Genomic DNA, 18,681 nt, shown 5'->3' with positions numbered 1-18,681 from the left:
CCTCTAGTGCCGCGGCTCCGGCTCCGGCTCCGGCTCCGGCGGCGGTGGCTCCGGCGGCGGCGGCAGCCAGCCCGAGCGGCGCGGCCAGACCCTGCCTGCAGAGGCAGCTCCCCGCAGCTGGGCAAGGGCGCCCTTCCAGCAGAACCGCCAGAGCACAAGGGAAACCAGGAAACCTGTCTTTTATTTCAGGGACGTCGYGATCGGAACAGCTACTTTCAAGCTTCAGCCAAGATTTCTGCCTGCTAATTTCTGCCTAAACGAGTTGATGCAAGAAATTAAGCAAGTTTGAACAGCCTCGGATTGCTGACAGGCTTCAGAGGACTTCACGCTGCGCAAGTTTTATGCGCTCATAGCTGACAGCTTGCTTGGAAGATGAGTTCTCAATCTAAAACTGGCTGGGGCTTCACAGCAACTTCTTGGGTAGAGAGATAACTTTCAACTGAACTCAAACCGTCTGCATGTTGTGCAAGGATCCAGTCGTAACCTGCTATGGAGGATGATTTTTAAGATGAATACCTACCTTGCTGATAAATCCAATTTATCAACACCTGGATATTTTAAAGTGTCTGCACTAAATAATGGCAATCTTTCTGCAAACAACTCCAATGAGACAGCAAGCAACCTGGATTCACCTGCCTTGGATATCAGTAGGGCTATAATTGTGGGCCTTATCCTAGGTGCCTTTATACTCTTTGCTATTATTGGTAATATCTTGGTAATTCTCTCTGTTGCTTGCAACAGACATTTAAGAATCCCTACAAACTATTTCATAATTAACCTYGCAATCGCAGATTTGTTGCTGAGTTTTACTGTCCTTCCATTTTCTGCTACACTGGAAATCCTTGGCTACTGGGTTTTGGGGAGGATATTTTGTGATATCTGGGCAGCAGTTGATGTGCTCTGCTGTACAGCTTCTATTTTCAGTCTATGTGCAATTTCTATAGACAGATATATAGGGGTACGTTATTCTCTCCAATATCCAACTTTGGTAACAAGAAGAAGGGCAATTTTGGCTCTCCTGGGTGTCTGGGTCCTTTCTATGGTAATCTCTATTGGGCCTCTTTTGGGCTGGAAAGAACCAGCACCCAAGGACGATAAGGAGTGCCGTATCACTGAAGAACCATTCTACGCTTTGTTTTCTTCCTTGGGGTCATTTTACATTCCTTTGATTGTCATCCTCGTGATGTACTGTCGGGTCTACATAGTGGCCAAAAGGACTACTAAAAACCTGGAAGCTGGGGTTATGAAAGAAATGTCCAACTCCAAGGAGCTGACTTTACGGATTCATTACAAGAACATTCATGAGGACACGTTAAACACCACCAAATCCAAGGGTCACAATCCCAGGAACTCCTTAGCTTTCAAACTGTTTAAATTCTCTAGAGAAAAGAAGGCAGCCAAGACATTGGGAATTGTGGTTGGCATGTTTATCTTGTGCTGGCTACCTTTCTTCATAGTTCTGCCACTAGGTAAGTTGGTAATCAAGGGATGGTGTGGGAGGGGAAAAGATTAATTTTTACTACAAAAATATCACAGAAAAAAATCAGGTGAATGATAAGTAGATACCATTTTGAGAACTGCAGTGAATAGATGAGAGGGAGGGAAATGAAAGTAATTTATTTATAACATTGGCTCTCTCAAAGAGTCATGCTGAAACTTTGCAAAGTCTGCAGCCTGGCAGAAAGTTTGCTTATTTGTTAGTCATTCTCAGGGATGGAACAGGTGTCAAATCAGGGGATAGTATCTTCAGAGTTTATAAAAATTCCTGTTTATAGGCTTTGCTTAATGTGAATTAGCTTTCAGAAGCATTTTTATAGGATGTAGGATGCTGTAACAAAAATCCTAGATAGAAATACAAAAAGAGTTTTAGCATTGAAATGTTCTTATTTTATTCTACTGTTAGATGTTCAGACTATAATACAGAAGGTGTTCTGGCATTTTTAGATGTCTTAAATGGAAATGAGCCTGATTCAAAAATGTGGTGCAAAATTCCCCTGAGCTTTGAGAAGCTGAAAAAAAAATCAAGTTCTCAGCTTGTACTTCACTGATCAAATCCCCCAAAGAAACATGCAAAGCCCATCGAGCCCACCAGAAATGTTCTTACTGATTTTGATCGGTCTTAGACGTTTAGGAGATTGCTATGTGAGCTTGTGGCAGCCACTTCATTCAATTTCAATTTAAAATATTACTAAATCATACAATAGAGCTCAGTGTACTCCTTGTGAAGTTTGCCTTTGTCTTTAATACTAGCACCAGCTCTAAAGTGGAACATCTCAAGAGCTGTTAGCATTGAATTACTAAGCTCTCAAAAATATCTGTCTCAAATTCACTCCTCCGAGGCWCTGACAATTTAGCAGCCTAAATATGGAAAGAGGTGGAAAACAAAAGGGAAAAAAAAGCCTTTGTTAATGTCCTGTATTCATGTTTACTTAGTTACCCTACCAAAACATTTCTAATTGAGTGGTAAGCTMATATTTTTAGACATGGTTGTAGAAAACTAAACTGAGTTCAACAATCTGGTACTGGTAAAGTGTTTTTTAAAACAATTGCAGAGAACATGTAATGTCATTTGGACTAGAATCTCTATTACAAGACAACTGCTGCAGGACAACTTTATCATCTCTATCTTACTGCATCTAAAACAGAAAAATCGTTATAATTCAAGACCTACATAAAGCTAATGTTGAGGATGTGACAAATTCCTAACAGCCCAAAAATTATGAGCARAGTTCTCTTTGGCTACTAAATTTTAGGTCCTCTTAAAGTTTACAACATTGAACAAGCTGCCTATTCTTGCAGAAATACATACCTACATAAATAAATCTTTTCAGCATACAGTATTAGGAATAACACTGGATATGTAGTTAGTGGGTCAGGATCCCATGATAATGTTAGCACTCCCTCAATGATTTTGAATTACTGAAGGAACTTAAGAAGGAAAAAGCAAACATGAATGCAATATAATAGATCCTTATCTAGCAAAAGCCAGTGTAGCTACTGACGCTACCCAGTGAATACCAAATGCAAACCAGTCCATTAAAAATCTTACGGTTCCAAGGCAGAACCCACTTGAGAAACAATCTTCAGATTGAAACAGGCTTGAAAAAGGGTTTGAATTCCCCTTGAGAAGTTACTGCAGAATTCCTAGTACTCCCTATGAGGTTTGTGGGTTATTGCTTAACACACCTGCATGGAGAATTTATATCTTGTCACAATATGATTTTATCTCTCACCTCAATTGCGTCCAAGTGAGGGAACCAGCTGAGAGCCTTCAACGCAGCACGCTCTGCACTGRTAGTGGTGCCTGAGGGCTTCAGCCTGGAGGGCTGTTGGGTTAAACCCTCTGCTCTGACCCACCACACACTGAGCACCTCTAATTCCCAACACATTCACTGAGGAGCTGCAAACACCTAGTGCCTTGCAGAGCTAAGCTTCAGGGAAGGTTGCTGTCATGTCAGTTAATATTCCACACTGTTAGAAGAGTGAAAATACCATCAGTGAAAATATCTTAGCACTGCAATACAGACTGCTGGTTCTGCAGCTCTCCCTGCCTAGAAATCTCTTCAAAGGCCCAACTCCTTATTGACAGCCTTTAAGCTAAGAAAGAAAAAAAGAAAGAGGAAATACAGTATCCAAATATATTTACATAGTAGGTACTTTTTATTTGTTTTGCTCACTAGGAATAGGGCTGGTTTTGTTCCTTGCCCCRATTTTTTTCATTAATTTGTTCAGCTCATTCCAGAATCTTTTGCAGTGTTTGTCTCTGTTTATCAGTGCAAAGCAAATTAATAATGTGAGGGATGAGAGCATTGCTGATTAAAGCAGGTGGGGAAAACAAAACAAYTATAAAACAGAATTCCTGACATGCACAATCCAGCAATTTTTAACTGGAGAAGAACATGGAGAAAGACTTTTTAAGGCAGCACTTGCTGTGTCCTGCATTTTTCATACCAGAAATCTTTTGCTTGTGTGTTCTGAAGTCACACACTTAAATGAAAGGCTATTAAGAAYTCTTAGAAAAAGCTCACAGTGGTATGAAATTAATTTCAGTGTTAGGCAAGCCACAGAGTTCAAAGAGCTACCAGTGATTTATAAGATGTTCCACAGGTGCTCTGGACACCTAAGGACATGCTGTAATGACACAGGCCACTCTCTCATCAGTGCAGGACTGCAAACTAAACCGCCTTTTCTACTGCTGAGTCCAGACTACCTATTACCTACCAGACTAGCTATTCAAGCTACTTCCTTCATTATCCTAGAAGGATGAGCTTCTTCTTCCACCTATGTTATTCTTGCCTTATATCTGCACCACTAAACCTGGTCATACTTTCACATCCTCACCTTCACTGTCTGTTTTCATTCCCTGTTTCACTCAGTAATGTCATGACTCTACAGAATGGTGTTAGCAGAGCAGCTTTGGATTTCAGAGGATCCAGCATCAAAATACTTCACAGCTCAGTAATCCTTATTCCTGCAAACCCCCAAACCTTGTCTTAACAAATCTGCTTATATGTACATGAACTTTCTTCATGCCAAAAGTGTTTTCAATTCTTCTACTAGTTTCCTGACCAAAATTATAATTCTTTGGTTGTGATACTGCAATAAATGCCACGGCTACCCATTTTGATGTCCCAGACAAAGGAATATTGCATCCAGTGGCAGATATATACTGGAAACTGATGCAGTGCTGAAAGCAGAGATATTGCTTGAATAAATATTCTACAACAAAGGAAAAGATATAATACTTAGTGCTTACAGACTTTTTTCAAGCAAGAATCAAAAGGCTTTGCAAGGAAAGCTGTGTGCAGAGTTCTGTATACAGCTACAGAGAGAGGAATTAGAGCACTGACACTATGATGTGTTGAGTACCATAAAACTATCAGTATGAAGAATGACTTACAATCTCCTGTTGTCCAGGGCTGTATGACTGAATCATGCAGCCTTCAGTGGTAAGTACCTGATGATGCAGCAAAATATTGTCAAAAGGAATAATGTGAGAAATTTGTTTTTATTCCAGTAGCAGATATTCTTCCCAGATAGCAATAGCACTATATCATATCCCTAGTATGCAAGTTCAGAAATGTTCCATGGCTTTCTAAGCAGTCATTTTACCATTGAAATAATTTATGATACAGTGTAATGAATAAAATGAAGACATACATGCCTTTGAGACAACTCATTGTGTTATTAATTGAGTGACTCAGTTTTGAAGAGTAAATATCTTGCTTCTTTTAAAATGAATGTTTCTTCCTCCATCCCTCCCATAGGAACACATTCTTAGGCATCAGAACCATCTTAAGTATCTATTACTGAAAAATGCTGAGTAAAATAGATGATTTTTATGTAAAGGCTGGAGCACTGCAGAAATAAGGTAACATTAATGAAAATTCCCTCCTTTAAACAAAAAYAAATCAATTTTTTTGCCRATACCTCTATAATGAAAATTAATCTAGAATGAAGGATCATGTATTCTCCTCTGACTGTGAGGTTACAGTTCAGTCTCACTCCTGTTAAGCAAGACATTAGACTAGGCTTGCAAATCCGAGCCTTAGGCCTTACTCCGCACGTGYGCACGCACACATGCATGCACACACGCATGWGCACGCACACACACAGACATAAGCACAGACAGAAAGGGAAAAACTCACAACCTCTGCTACTGTGAGCAGAGCATATTAACCTTCACAGCCTATTACCCAACTCCAGTGAAGATCCACAGAGCATGCAAGTAGTTCCTTGTTCAGTGGCTAACTCCTSTGCTCCCAAAACACTTCCAAACTTATCTGCTAAAGTCAGAAGCAAAATTCTTGTAACTTCACTGGCAGTGGCATAAGGTCCCAAGAGCCTCATGATGACGATACAACTGTTTTGACTATCCTAATATATTAAAATTTGGAACCCCCTTGATAAAATAATAAAAAATAATATAAAGTAAAAATATTCTGCATGCTACAGGTCAGCCAATACAAAATGATTCCTAAAATAAAATGTTACTCAAGTACATTATGTAGATTTATGTTACATCAGGCCAACCTCTGCATCCCTGCACCAAGAATACCAAAAGGCCACTTAGTTTCCCATGGGAACCAYACTTGAGGGCATTAGGCCTAGTGCTGTCTGCACGGGCGGGCATCTGCAGGCACATGTACCTTTGCTTTATTGAGTAAAGTTACACGTGTGCATATGCTTCTAAAACATCTAGGCCATATCTCCGGATCTCAGAGGCAGGGTCTTTAGTGTCCCAATCTGTGAACTGTAGGCCATGAACAAAATCTGAAGGCCTTTTTAGTATCTTCAGTAAGTTCTGCTTCATAGCCCATTACAAGATTTTGCACTATTTTGATGGGCTTTCAAATGATACCTAGAGACTGAAAAGCAAAAATCATTAGCCTCTCAGTAATTAAAGAGAAAATATAATGGAGGTTAAGGCACTATCTCTGTAGCTGTGCTATTCAATTCCCTCTTAAAACCCTATTGTTTACCAAAGGTGTCCAAGACAGATCGCCTTAGTTGTAAGCCAGAAGCAAGAAGGGGGAAGAAAAGAGACTGAGCAATACCCAGTAACTGAGGATTTTTAAGTATAATAAATGAAATGTCAGCAAACTTAGATTAGCTTTTCTTAACTCCTTAATCAGCTAATCCTTTGCAAAACAAGCAGAAGCTTGGCCATATTCTTTCTATTTAGTAAGCTGCAAAAGTCTGTAATTCTTTTTGACAAAATAATAAATAATAATAATAATATCATATTTCTGTCCCTATTTAAGTCAATTTTGGCCTACCGTACAAGATTTTTACTAAAATTGTTACTGATTTTTATCTTATTTATATGAGGGAAATGCTATGTAAACACAAATGAATTCTCTCCCCAGTGTAATTCACCATAGCTATTCTGGATGGAGGCACAGTAGACTGGTATCCTGGTAGCTATACCAGCATATATGCAGTTTGAGTAAAAATTTTAAGTGATTGGTTGAACTTTTCCATATCTCATTTTAAAGGACTGCTCTTTAAGTTTGTAAATAGAAGAGAGAAATGAACTTGAAAGAATCTTTGTTATCCAAGAAATGTTACAAATTTTTGCCAACTATTACGATACTATAAATCAGGCGTAAAAACCCCTAAAACTTGTTGCTTTTTTGATGTTTTTCTAAACTACAGCATTCCTCTCTCTTTTGGACTGGGGAAAGAAAGCTCCTATTTGTCTTTTTTATTGCTTTCTAAATACCAACTTGCAAAACTTGCAAATGGTCTGCTGTGCCACAAATGCTTTAAAAATCATTTTCCGTTCTTAAAGCTTTGGACTTCAACAGCATCTTTTGTGTGGAGCTGTATAAACTACAGCCATGGACTGCCGAACAGAGGATCTCTGGAAACAATAGATTTATCTYGTACCATTTGCCAACAATCTTGCTATGTCAGGAGTAACAATATTGGTGCACTGCCCCTTAAAAGCATAAATATAGCTGTTTTACTTTGCAGTTGCCTGTAATAGAAGAAGCTGTAACAATTCCGAGTTATGGTAAAAAGACTGGATCTATACTACCCTATTTATACTACAATTTCCACCAACAAAGCTTCAAAGAAGGTGAAGTCCTGGCTTTATTTTGGCCACTATAAGTTAGTCTCTAGCTTTGGGCCTTTAAAAGTACCTTAAGTTTGAGCCACTGTGAATGAAGTTAATGCAAGTCTTGTAGAAGTGATTTGTTACCTGAAATGTGAGGAAGAGATAGATAGTGGGCATGATAAGAAATTGTATATTTTAATTAGGATACGAAGATAGAAACAATAACCTTCCCCAGACTACAAGAAAGCAAGGAAAATTTTCACCTAAGCTTTTGCACTCATTCATCAACACATCTGCATGGGGAAGAACTTTTTTTGTTACAGTCTGCATTCATGCACATCTCCTAGTTTCGCTTACCCGCACAGAAAGAGCCGGATCAGGCCTTAGATCTGCAAGGGCTGTTGAATATAGTTAATACCAATAATGTATTTGTTTGCAGACATTTAGTTCTCTGTTTGGATGGGATGGAGGAGTGAGTATAAAGCACGTACAACCTATCAAGACAGATGGTGAGATTTCTTTGTGCAGCTTCACTGACTGAATTGGAAAACATAGAAGTGAAAGCCTCAAGAGTCCTGAGGACTAGATAAATGATACTTTCATCACTCATCACAATTGTTCACTCACCCTGGGCTCAGAAGCCTCCAGCTTCTCACAACTGCTATAGGTAGCCAGTCCTAAGAGATAAATACTGCACAATCCGGGCTTCTTTCCCAATTTCTGGCCTCGAGCCTCTGACATATACAAAATATGCATATTAATACATTGACAAATGATATTGCTGAACTTGCTACAGCATAATATTTCTATTTCTCCCATTTTATTTGCTGTGGTATCATTGCCTAGTCAGTTACTCCTTATTTGATATTTCTCTTTGCTCAGTGTACAGTGTTGCTCCCCCGACACATACCCAAGTTATCCCAAAGTTGGGAGCACAGCCCCACAGCCCAGTGGTGACTGCGGAGTGGCTGCTGATGCCACCGCTCTCGCTCAGCCCGGCAGCCTGGGCCCGGCCGGCACACGCACACCCAGGCTTCCCCGGAACAGCCGGTGTGCTGGAAAGTCACACCCCACCCAAATGCTACCTGTCATAACTGGTTTGTATAGTTATAATTTAATTATCCCCCCTTTCGTTTCATTTACTGAATTTAATTCCATTGCTTTTGGATGCTCTTGCCATTCCTCAAGATTTTCTTCTCACTATTATTCTAACCCTCTCTTCCAGTAGGCTTGCAGTCCCTCCCAGCTTGATCAGTTCTTAATTTTATAAGCATCCTCTCTATCTCATTCTCTACTGTTTGTAAATTGTGGGGGGTTTTGCTATATTAAATAAGTCCAAGGGAATGTAAACAAACACTGAATGCTGGATGGAAAAAAATCAGGAGCTTTAGAAATCCAATTAGCTTTAAAACCTTGGCATGTTGACTTGGCTAAGCATGTGGTAAAAAGGACCGCAGAAAGCTTAAATAAAAGACTAACATACCCTTTCTGCATTCTCTAAATTCACACTCATAATAATTCTGGTCAGAAGCAGCCTATTATTTTTACAGACAGAATTTTACTAGCTATACACATGTAGCACTTGAGATTTGCGTGTCCCCAAAGAAGCAGTTAGTACTTGACCTTAGCTACCAGCACCTGCGGCTGCAGCAGGAGTCCCAGTGTGAACTGCAGAAAGGTGGAGGTTCCCGGTCAGGCCATCAGCAGCTGTCTACTGACTAGTACGGGGCACAGCCTCTCACTGATCAAATCACGCCTTCACTGGAAGAGCGAGTTCCATTCATCATATAAACTTCTTAGAAAATGATACTCGTTTCTGCTAAAGTTGCCTTCTTAAAAACAGATTGAGAGAAAAGGTTTGATATTGTTGAAGCCGCCTGTTTTTCATGTTTCAGAACTCCTCTGTTATTTTGAAAATTTGAAATGTTTTTCATCATAAAAGCGAATTTTAAAACTTTGGAATTTTCACTTGCAGAGAATGTTCAAATGGTTAGATTTAACACCACTAACTGCACAAAAATGGAATAACTCTCTCCTGAGAAGGAAGGAGGATATATCTGCCTTCCAAAGTTACATTAACCTGTAAAWTTTGACCAGTTTCTATAATAAAACTTCCAAACATTTATTATCCAATCCTCTGACTACTTCTGTTTTATAGCATTCAAACAAGGTGGTGTTCACCTAAGAAAACATCTCATTCAGTGTTTTAAGTTTTAGAATGGTTTTTTTTCTATTTGCTATGAATAGAGAGAAGAAGTTTCAAATTACATGGTTACTTTTTTAACCTTAAGACAAAGATAAAAACCCATCCACTGAAGCTCTCTCTCTCCCCAGTTATTGTTTTATGCCATATTTTACTGTAGCTAGTTTGTTATTACTGGTATATCAGCTGACACACAGCAAAGCACTGCAACAACTTCAGACTATTCTATTTCAATAAAAACAAATGTTGTRTTTGTTCCAGTAAATAGAAACATACAGTCACCATAGGTTGTCTCTCATCTAAGCAAAACTGGATTTAGAAGATTTTCAAATGTGATTTTTTGTAACCAGTAGAAAACATAACGTGTGACAACCCAGAACTCATTCATAGAGCCTTTTCTTCCCTTAAATCTAGGAAAGTCGTAGTACTTCTGCTAAAATGCACARCAGTTGTCCTATCTAAGTCTCAGATACTTCTTTCTAAAGAGATTCAATGATACTGTGAGTATTTGTATACTTAAGTGGTGTTGAATACACAAGTTATTAAAAATAGATGTTTGATAACTAGAAAGTCTATCACCACAAGAGAAAATTATTAGAAGAGAGATTAGGAGYTGGAGATAGAACTAAAGAAGATGTAACGAGAACAGAAATAAGTATGTAGAGTGAAGAATAAGAAAAATGAAATAAAGGTAATTAGAACAAGCCTAGATGGAAAAAGAAAAACCAGAAAAGTTAAAAAAAAAAGTGGACAGGACAGGAGAATGTAGTGAATTTGAGATTAAAAAATCATTTATAGTTTAAAATTTTCCTCTTACAGAGCATAAATAGTAAATATATGTCATTCTTGAAAATCCACATGAAGAGAATACTCCCTCACATGAGGAGGACTTGCACAAACATTAACGTAGGATGTGTACCTATTTGACTTCCCTATCAGTGAAGAAGGCTGACAGCAGAGTGAGCTGTAGCAACAGAAATGTGGCTTATAGATTAAGAGAAGTAATTACTCCCTTTTACTCRACACTCATGTCTGGAGTACTGCATCCATGGGGGATGACCTAATATATCAGGGAGATATTGATAAATTGGACAGTGAGGGGCCTGGAGCCCACGCTGTGTGAGGACAGGCTGAAGAAATGGAGCTTCTTCAGCCTGGAGAAGGGAAGTCTTGGGTGGGAGGGGAACCTAATGCACAGCTGAGCCTGCTTGGAGCAGGAAACAGGACTAGTGATCTCATACGGTCCCTTCCTGTTGCAATAATTTTGTAATTCTGTCAACTTCTTGGCTTCCAGTCCCATCAAATATATATGTATGTATATATGTGTATACATATACATATATATATTTCTTATAAGAAGGATGCAGGAAGAGAATATAACCACACAATCAGAGCCTAGCGATATTTCACAAATGTCTGACTGTCCACTATACGTGGACATGTGCTCTTTTAGACACAGCTCTTTATTTCCTTTTTGGGAATGGAAGTAGCATACAGGGCTGAATGAACACAGATATCACAGGCAATTTCAAAAGTTTAACTCAAAAATAGTACTGCATCTTATCTTTTAAACTCTTGCTAATCCCTGCAATATCTGAACGCTTGCATATACACACAATTGGATAGTATGTTTTCTCCCTTCTCCTGGTAGTAGTCTGAGGGTTTTGTTTGTTTGATGGATGCTTTGGATGGTCTGATTTTGAYGCTAAGTTCTTTCTTGAAAAAAGTAGAAGGGGAAACTGAAATATGTCCGATATGCTACACTTCCATCTAGAAGCTCACCAGCTATTACATTAAGGCTCGTTAAATAGGTCTTAACTTTCCCACCCTCCTCCTGTTGATAAAGCAGCTACTGGAGAGAGATTACAAAGGAGSAGCTATTCAGACAGAAAAAAATAAGAGAGCAGGAAAAAACATGAGAGCAATGTGTGTGCATATGTATGTGTGTATGTCCTCTCTATGAGGCTACATCAAAACTTCCTTCAGTGACATTTTCCTTAATTAAGAACACTGGGATTAAGCCTGTCCAGATCATTTTCCTGCTCCTTACCTTGCTTTAGGGGGTTGTTCCAAAGTCCACTGAGTCATTATGAGCCCATACAAAGGCTTTCAAGSAGTCCCACTGACTCAAATGGAGTCTGAATTTTAATGACTCCATAACGTTCTGGCCAGATATTCTGCAGAACATGAATTGACAACTAATATGGCAAAATGTTTCCCAAAATCTTCCCTAATTTAATTGAGGATGCATTCATTACAAAACACTAATCAGATCCTAAATGAAATTTGCTTTTACTAGAAAAATACGTGTCAATTCCTTATTACGATATTTGCCATTGCTCAGTGCATTTGCAAACTGAATAGCTCTGTCATGTCTGGTAAGCACTTTTGGTTGAACCAACGTTCAAAATTCAATCCAAACTGGTCAAGTTGATGCACTTCTGAAATACTTCACGCTCTGCATTTTTGCTGGACAAATGCTTTGCAAAATCTTCATGAGTGTCAATGCTGCAATCAGCAGCAACCAGATAGCATGTAGTGCTATGTTTTAATTAATTACAGGGTTTAACTTAGAGAAATAAGAGAGGATAAAAACCATACATTCCCTCAGAGGAAAGCTGTAAAACTTGAGCATCAGGAGAGAGATCTTTTGGAGCTGGGGAGTMATTGTGGCTACCCCCATCACAAATAAATCATCAAGGAGACTATTATAGGCAACATTTTCCATTCATTTTAAAATGCAGTCTAAATCAGTAAAAGGAAATATTTAATCTGTTTATCAGACTGCGATGGGAAAATAGCTGGAGATTAGACAGGAAATACTAGTTTGATGTTTGGTGAGTGTGTCTGGTAGGCTTAGCTTTATCATTTTATCAAGGTACCAAAACAGCCTGCAGTTGTTTGCTCCTGGCAGGTTGSTTACGAGGTAAAGCATGTGTAGAGTTAAATAAAAGGCACTGTTAATTCCAGGAACAATGTAAAGAAAAGGGTAATGTTAAAAATATAAGAACTCATCAAAATATTTTTCTTATCTTTCTATAGCAAGAGGCAGTGGAGCTTTTTACAACAGTCACCAAATTAAACTATATTTATATGTGGCATGTATGGGGACATCCATCTAAATAAAGCACCTTCTGAATAATAAAGATCTCTTCCCTTACTGCAGAAGACTCAGGCTGGTATTCTACCCAGTGAGAAGTAACTAAACACAAAAAAACCCAGCAACTTCTTAAAGCCTTGAAGAGAATAAGTGCCCAAATAAGTATCTGTCTTGTACATTCCATTTTTCTAACAGTTAATCCTCACCCTAAATATTGGATATATTTACCAAGGGCATCTAAGAGTTCAGTGTCAGTGAGATTCCAGTTCTACAAACGTAAGACTCTGCTAGGTTGCCAAAACTTAAGCTATAAAGTTTTCCTGATGAACAAAGTTATATTCTGCAGAGTTAATCAGAGAAAGCGGACTAGAAGGGATCTGAAGAGGTCACTCAAAGTGCTCTCCAACCCAAAAGCAGGATCAGCTGTACATAAATCAGTAGATGTGTGTCTACTGTGTTCTTAAAAGCCTTCAGTGTTGTAGTTTACACCCTTCTTAGGTAATGTATTCCAGAATAGAAAGCATTTGCTAACCTGTATGCTTGATTTCTCAGTGTGAGAATCAGTGTGTTTCATATACTAGCCACGGTGGACATGGAAAACAATTTCATTCTTTTCCTCTTTGCTGATAACTTTTATGCTTTTCAAGACTAATTGTCATGTCTGTCCTCAGCCCTCTTCTTCCATGGCGAGAGTTTTATTATGAAATTATTATTTTTCAGAGCATCTGTGTCTTTCACCAGTTGTCCTTTTCATTAGCCATGAATTGCATCATAGGTGGGGTTCTGCCAAGGTCACAAAAACAACCACATATGTCCAGAGCCTCTGCAGTGCCAGCAAGGTATCTGCTCATGTGGATCAGTTTCTGTTAATTTCAGAAAATATTCTTGAATTCTGCTTTTCTTTTGCAGGGGGCAGGGGTAGCAGGACCCACCAAACACATTACTGCAAAGTACTGTATTACCCACAGCGTATTCTGTTAAGAGAGTTGTGCTAGGTCTCATGATTCTATTCCTGGTAAAACAAGGACTTTCTCCCTGGTGAAAATGATTTAGCTTGTGACCTTCTGCTGCTCACTTTTACCTTTACCTGGGTCACATTGCCCACTGATAAAATCAGGATGGTGTAAAGTACTGCAAGATGACCAAGAGCTKGAAAGTGCTATGTAAGAGCAAATGAGTCATGCTCCTACATAGGAACTTACTTTCACTGCGATTGAAGTGACCTCTCTTTTTGTTAAGGCCTTCTTGGAATAACTGTCCTACCACTATATTTTTAAAACAACTAGGAAGTAATAGTGCTTATATGAAGTATGTAGCAATACACTATAGACCAAATGAAATTCATCTCCCTTCAAAACAGCTATTTATATATATGTTAGAAAGGACAGAGGGGTTAAGAAGAATTCTATTCAATTTTAATGCATCAGCTGGAAATAACAGCTATTAGCACAACAGTCTATAAATCAGTGGATTATTTATCAAACTGGTATTTCTTGTTGCAAAAAAATACACTTCTTCCTTGCCTTCTTGTGAAAAAATTATCTTATACCTTGTGTATAATTTCAAAGTCTAAACAACACTCTCGTTGTGCTGTTTGCAGAACTGAGAAAAAAAATGTAGAACAAAGAAGTATCACCRGTGTTGTAATTAACTATCTTGCATATTGTTCTTGTATTTCTTAGACTTTCAAAACCTTTCTAATATTGTAGCTAAATAGTGATCAACCCCTCATTTTAAAGTCACATCACCACATAGTTTTCCAAACTGATATATTTCCAGATTTTCTCTGTTATTTCTCAGCCAGGCAAAGTCAAGATGCACTATATCATGGCTTTTAAATGATCGATCGAGATTCAGTGATATTTCTACAGTCAGACTGAAACAAGGTGCCTCCCTCTGTCATGTTGTTATTAATAAATTCTCTGYTCTTTTGTGTAGCTGTCCTTTAGTATAAAAAAGCTTTAAAAATGCTTGCTGCAATCACTGAAAATGATCTGCTGTCATTTTTTTCCAATGACATTTGAAAAACAGATTATTCTAAAAGTATTAGACTTAAGCTCCTTATCTTCTTTTCTTAAGCAAGACACATTTCTTGAAGCATTTTACAAAAATCATCCATTTTTTTACACTCGGCTTTTTATCTTTTTCCCTAGTTGGTCTCTTGCTCTTTACAGTATGTGTTTAAATTCTGTTCATGTGCAATATAGGTTCTACAAGYACAGCCCATTTATCTGCATCGGTTCCCAGCATTTTTCTCAATAGCTTAGCTTATTTCATTTGTCCTTAGGGAACTTCACAAAATCTGTCAGTAAGCTTTCTTAATAAATTATTTTTTGATTTTATTGAAAACTATGCCCTAATATTTACTATGTCCACATTTAACCTGCCTAAAAATATTAAAATCTTGTAGAATAAAGCCCTGTAGATTTTCAGCTATTGCATAAGGAGAGAGAAGCAAACCAATTGGTCTGGAAAAACTCACGACTGAGCAGTCAGGACTTGCGCTTAAGAAAAATGGGAGCTCTTTGGCCACTCAATGAACTTTACTGGGCTGTAAGAGATTATCTAYATTTTAAAGAAGTTCCTGAAAACAATTGAAGAAATTTAACAGCTAGAGCTCCAAAATGTTGCTCTTTGAACATTATCACATTTTTACTTGTTGTATACTCACAGAGCTTCTCTTTTCACTAAATTCAATGGGGAAAAAAAGTAATTATTACTTAGAAAATTAATCCTGACAAAGTTTTCAACTGCGTATGTGGGGGTGTTTTGGCATCTTTCTCAACTTGTCTATAGTTACAAACTTTTTAAAAACTTTTAGAAAAGATTTATAAGACTCTGACATGYAATTAATGGCTTATTCATTAGAATCACATAAATTATTACTGAGTCTTTCATCGAAGAGTATGTAACACTAACAAAACAGTTTAAGTACTTATATTGTTTTGATTTGTCTGTTGCATATTTATTGGGTAAAATTCATAGTTTCCCCAGTGTTAGATATGTTGTACTCAGTACTTTCTGCAATATCAAATTAGGACTAAGACTTAGGACCTCCATCAGATGGAGAGAAGAGGCATTTGTGAAAACCCGCAAGCTAGGAGCAGCAACAAAGCAAAACAGGGTCAACTTACGAGGGACTTGCACATGAAGAAGTGAGTAAAGAGCAGGAGCTGTGCAAGAAGTATTATGAACCAGGTAATTTAACACCTCCACTTCCAACTTAAGGGCAGGAGTGTTGCTTAGCTTGGAGGCAATAGGCAGAACCTGTGCTAGCCCGCAGCCCCAGTAAACTGCCAAGGGAAGGAACTCTTTCTCCGGATTCACAGTATCCTCCTGGCTCCTACTGCCCAAGTGAGTGGGAGGATGAGACTCTCCAGATGGCCAAAGCGACAGAATGTTATTTTCTCTTCTGAGCCCACTCAGGGACTAGCTGACGCACAGAGGAGGGCAGGCAGACGTGTGAGGAATGGCACGTACTTACCTCCCTTAGGCTTCCTTGTGAACTGAGGACACTCAGACCCCCATAGTCAGCACCAGGCCAACAGTGTCATCCAGAAAAATAGCAGTATCTGCTGCTGCACATCAGAGCTATTTACCCAAGAAGCTGGGAAGTGTTTTTGCATAGTTTTGAGGCCCAAGCCATGGCCTCTGCATTGCTCTGAGAGGTGGGAAATATGCCTAGAATGACATCCCTCCCCGCTAAGGCGCTCTGACAGTTACTACTGACCCAGCTGCTTTCATAGCCCGGGGCATCTGAAACCACTCCAGCGTACCAGGTCACTGCTCTCAGAGATGTAACACTCAGATTTGAACACTTCCTCTTGAAAAYGTAAAATCTAAACCCTGTTCTTGAAATAAGGCTCCTTTCCTAATCCCCTTGTCTTTCATAACTTTAGTGAGGCACAAAGGTGATTTCTCAAATGAGTAGCTGCTGAATTCTTGTGTTGCTTAAAAAAAATCAGACATCCTTTTTTAAAGGCTGCATTTGCTAAATTTAGTTGACCAGTTGCATGTTTTTAATGMTGAAAGTACACTAAATGGATTTCCCAGTATGAGTTTATTTGGACAGCTTTTGTAGGGAAATTATTTGGTTGTAAATGAAAGAGGAAGTATTCATGAAATAATCTCATTGTTTGGGTTACATCATTTCTATGAATGGCTATGATGTGAACTATCAGAATTAACTTCAGGTTTCAAGAGGTTTGTACTATTTTAATATTCTAGATAAGATGTGGTGATGTTTATGAGCTGCTAGAGAACGTATTAGAAGTGATGAGCTATGTCTGAGCGCACTCCTTTCCAAGATAAGGGCAAATGAAAAGGAATAGTTAGATCTTTTTCTTCAAAAATGGTATTCAAAAGCTCTTTGAAGAAAGCATAGCTGTATTCCATGTGTGTGTTAGGCAGCACCTTGGGCAATGGAGGTATGATCTTTGTCTGGGATCCACAGATGTTACTGCAACAGACATGTACATATAAACACAAAGATTGTTCTTTAATTCTACATTAGATATGTACTCCTTTAGCTTTTGCATGGTGGATAGAGCATTTCCTTATTAGCTTTAAAAATAAAAATGACTTATCACCAAAAGACTTTAACAAAAGCAGCAGGCATGAGGGATTTTTAACAAAGATTCTACTAGTTATCTGAAGAAACATCTTCATTTCCTAAAGACTGGAAACCAATTACCTCAGGTATTGTCTCTGCTTGTTTCTTCTGGACAGGTTCTCTGTTTTCTGTTCTGAAGCCCCCTGAAACGATCTTCAAGGTGATTTTTTGGCTTGGCTACTTTAACAGCTGCTTGAATCCAATCATCTACCCTTGCTCAAGCAAAGAATTCAAAAGGGCTTTTATACAAATCCTAAAATGCCAGTGCCACCGTCGGAAGCAGCTGGGGTGGTGGGCCTACAGCTACAGAAACTGGAATCGGTGCTCCTTTGAACACCCTAGAAAGGACTCTCTGGAAGACAGTGGGAGTTTCCTAAGTGGCAGTCAGAGGACTTTGTCTTCAGCATCTCCCAGCCCAGGCTACCTGAGCAGAATCACTCACCCGCATATGGAGATGTGCACATTCCAGGAGTGGAGAAACTCCAGTTCTTTCCTGAGCCCCTTACAGGAAGGCAACAGGCAAAAGGACCCATGCCAGTTCTTTACCTTCAGTCTCTTACCAGAGCGCAATGGACATATTCCTGCTGGCAGCCAGGCCTCCAGCAGTAGGGACTGCAAGGCTGTGTGTGACACACTGAATGGCAAAACCAACTGCAAAGCAAACATGATGCTGGAATGAACAAATTCGAAACACTGGCTGCCCAGACTCTGATCTCCTCTTCATATACTAACTCACTGGATGTTAGCCCAGGTGAAGAAATGGACCTGTGCAGAGTTTCTCAGTTTGGCAATAGAAGAAAGCCAGTGAGGGACAGGCAGGCTCCCGTCACAAGCGTGGCAGAGTCTGGGGAGCAACTATATTTCAAATCAATTGCCAGAGAGGCTACAGATTGCAGGGAAGGTACCAGATAAACCCAGGAAAGAGCAGAGCCAATTATTTAGATATCATGGAAGTGCTGTAGAACAGCCAAACATATTCGTGTATAGAAATAATGTAGAAATATGGGGGTGGGCAGGGGCAATGCTTATGAATATGTGTGTGTACATATGTGCTAGCCACATGTTTGGATGCCTGAGAGTGGATGTGAGCAATGCAGTTGCACACTATTGTTTGTACCTCTCCAGGGTACTAGTTACCACTGATTTTGCCTGTAAAATTCTTATGGCTGTTGTACTTCACTGTACATTAGCACTTTAGAAAT

At 39.0% G+C, this 18,681-nt stretch overlaps 1 protein-coding gene across 1 annotated transcript; it reads left to right on the top strand.

Moving 5' to 3' along the window:
* Window positions 1-201: 201 nt before the first annotated feature.
* Window positions 202-18,681, top strand: ADRA1B (adrenoceptor alpha 1B). The gene is made up of 2 exons (XM_085317884.1): window positions 202-1,469; window positions 17,596-18,681. The coding sequence occupies exons 1-2, from the start codon at window positions 497-499 to the stop codon at window positions 18,156-18,158; spliced, it is 1,536 nt and encodes a 511-aa protein (XP_085174010.1). The 5' UTR covers window positions 202-496; the 3' UTR covers window positions 18,159-18,681.

Source organism: Rhea americana, unplaced genomic scaffold, assembly GCF_003343005.1.
Source record: "Rhea americana isolate MKP2758 unplaced genomic scaffold, rheAme1 scaffold_51, whole genome shotgun sequence".
NCBI lineage: Eukaryota > Metazoa > Chordata > Aves > Rheiformes > Rheidae > Rhea > Rhea americana.
Note: the sequence above shows the minus strand (reverse complement) of the source record. Positions and strands in the feature narration are given on the sequence as shown.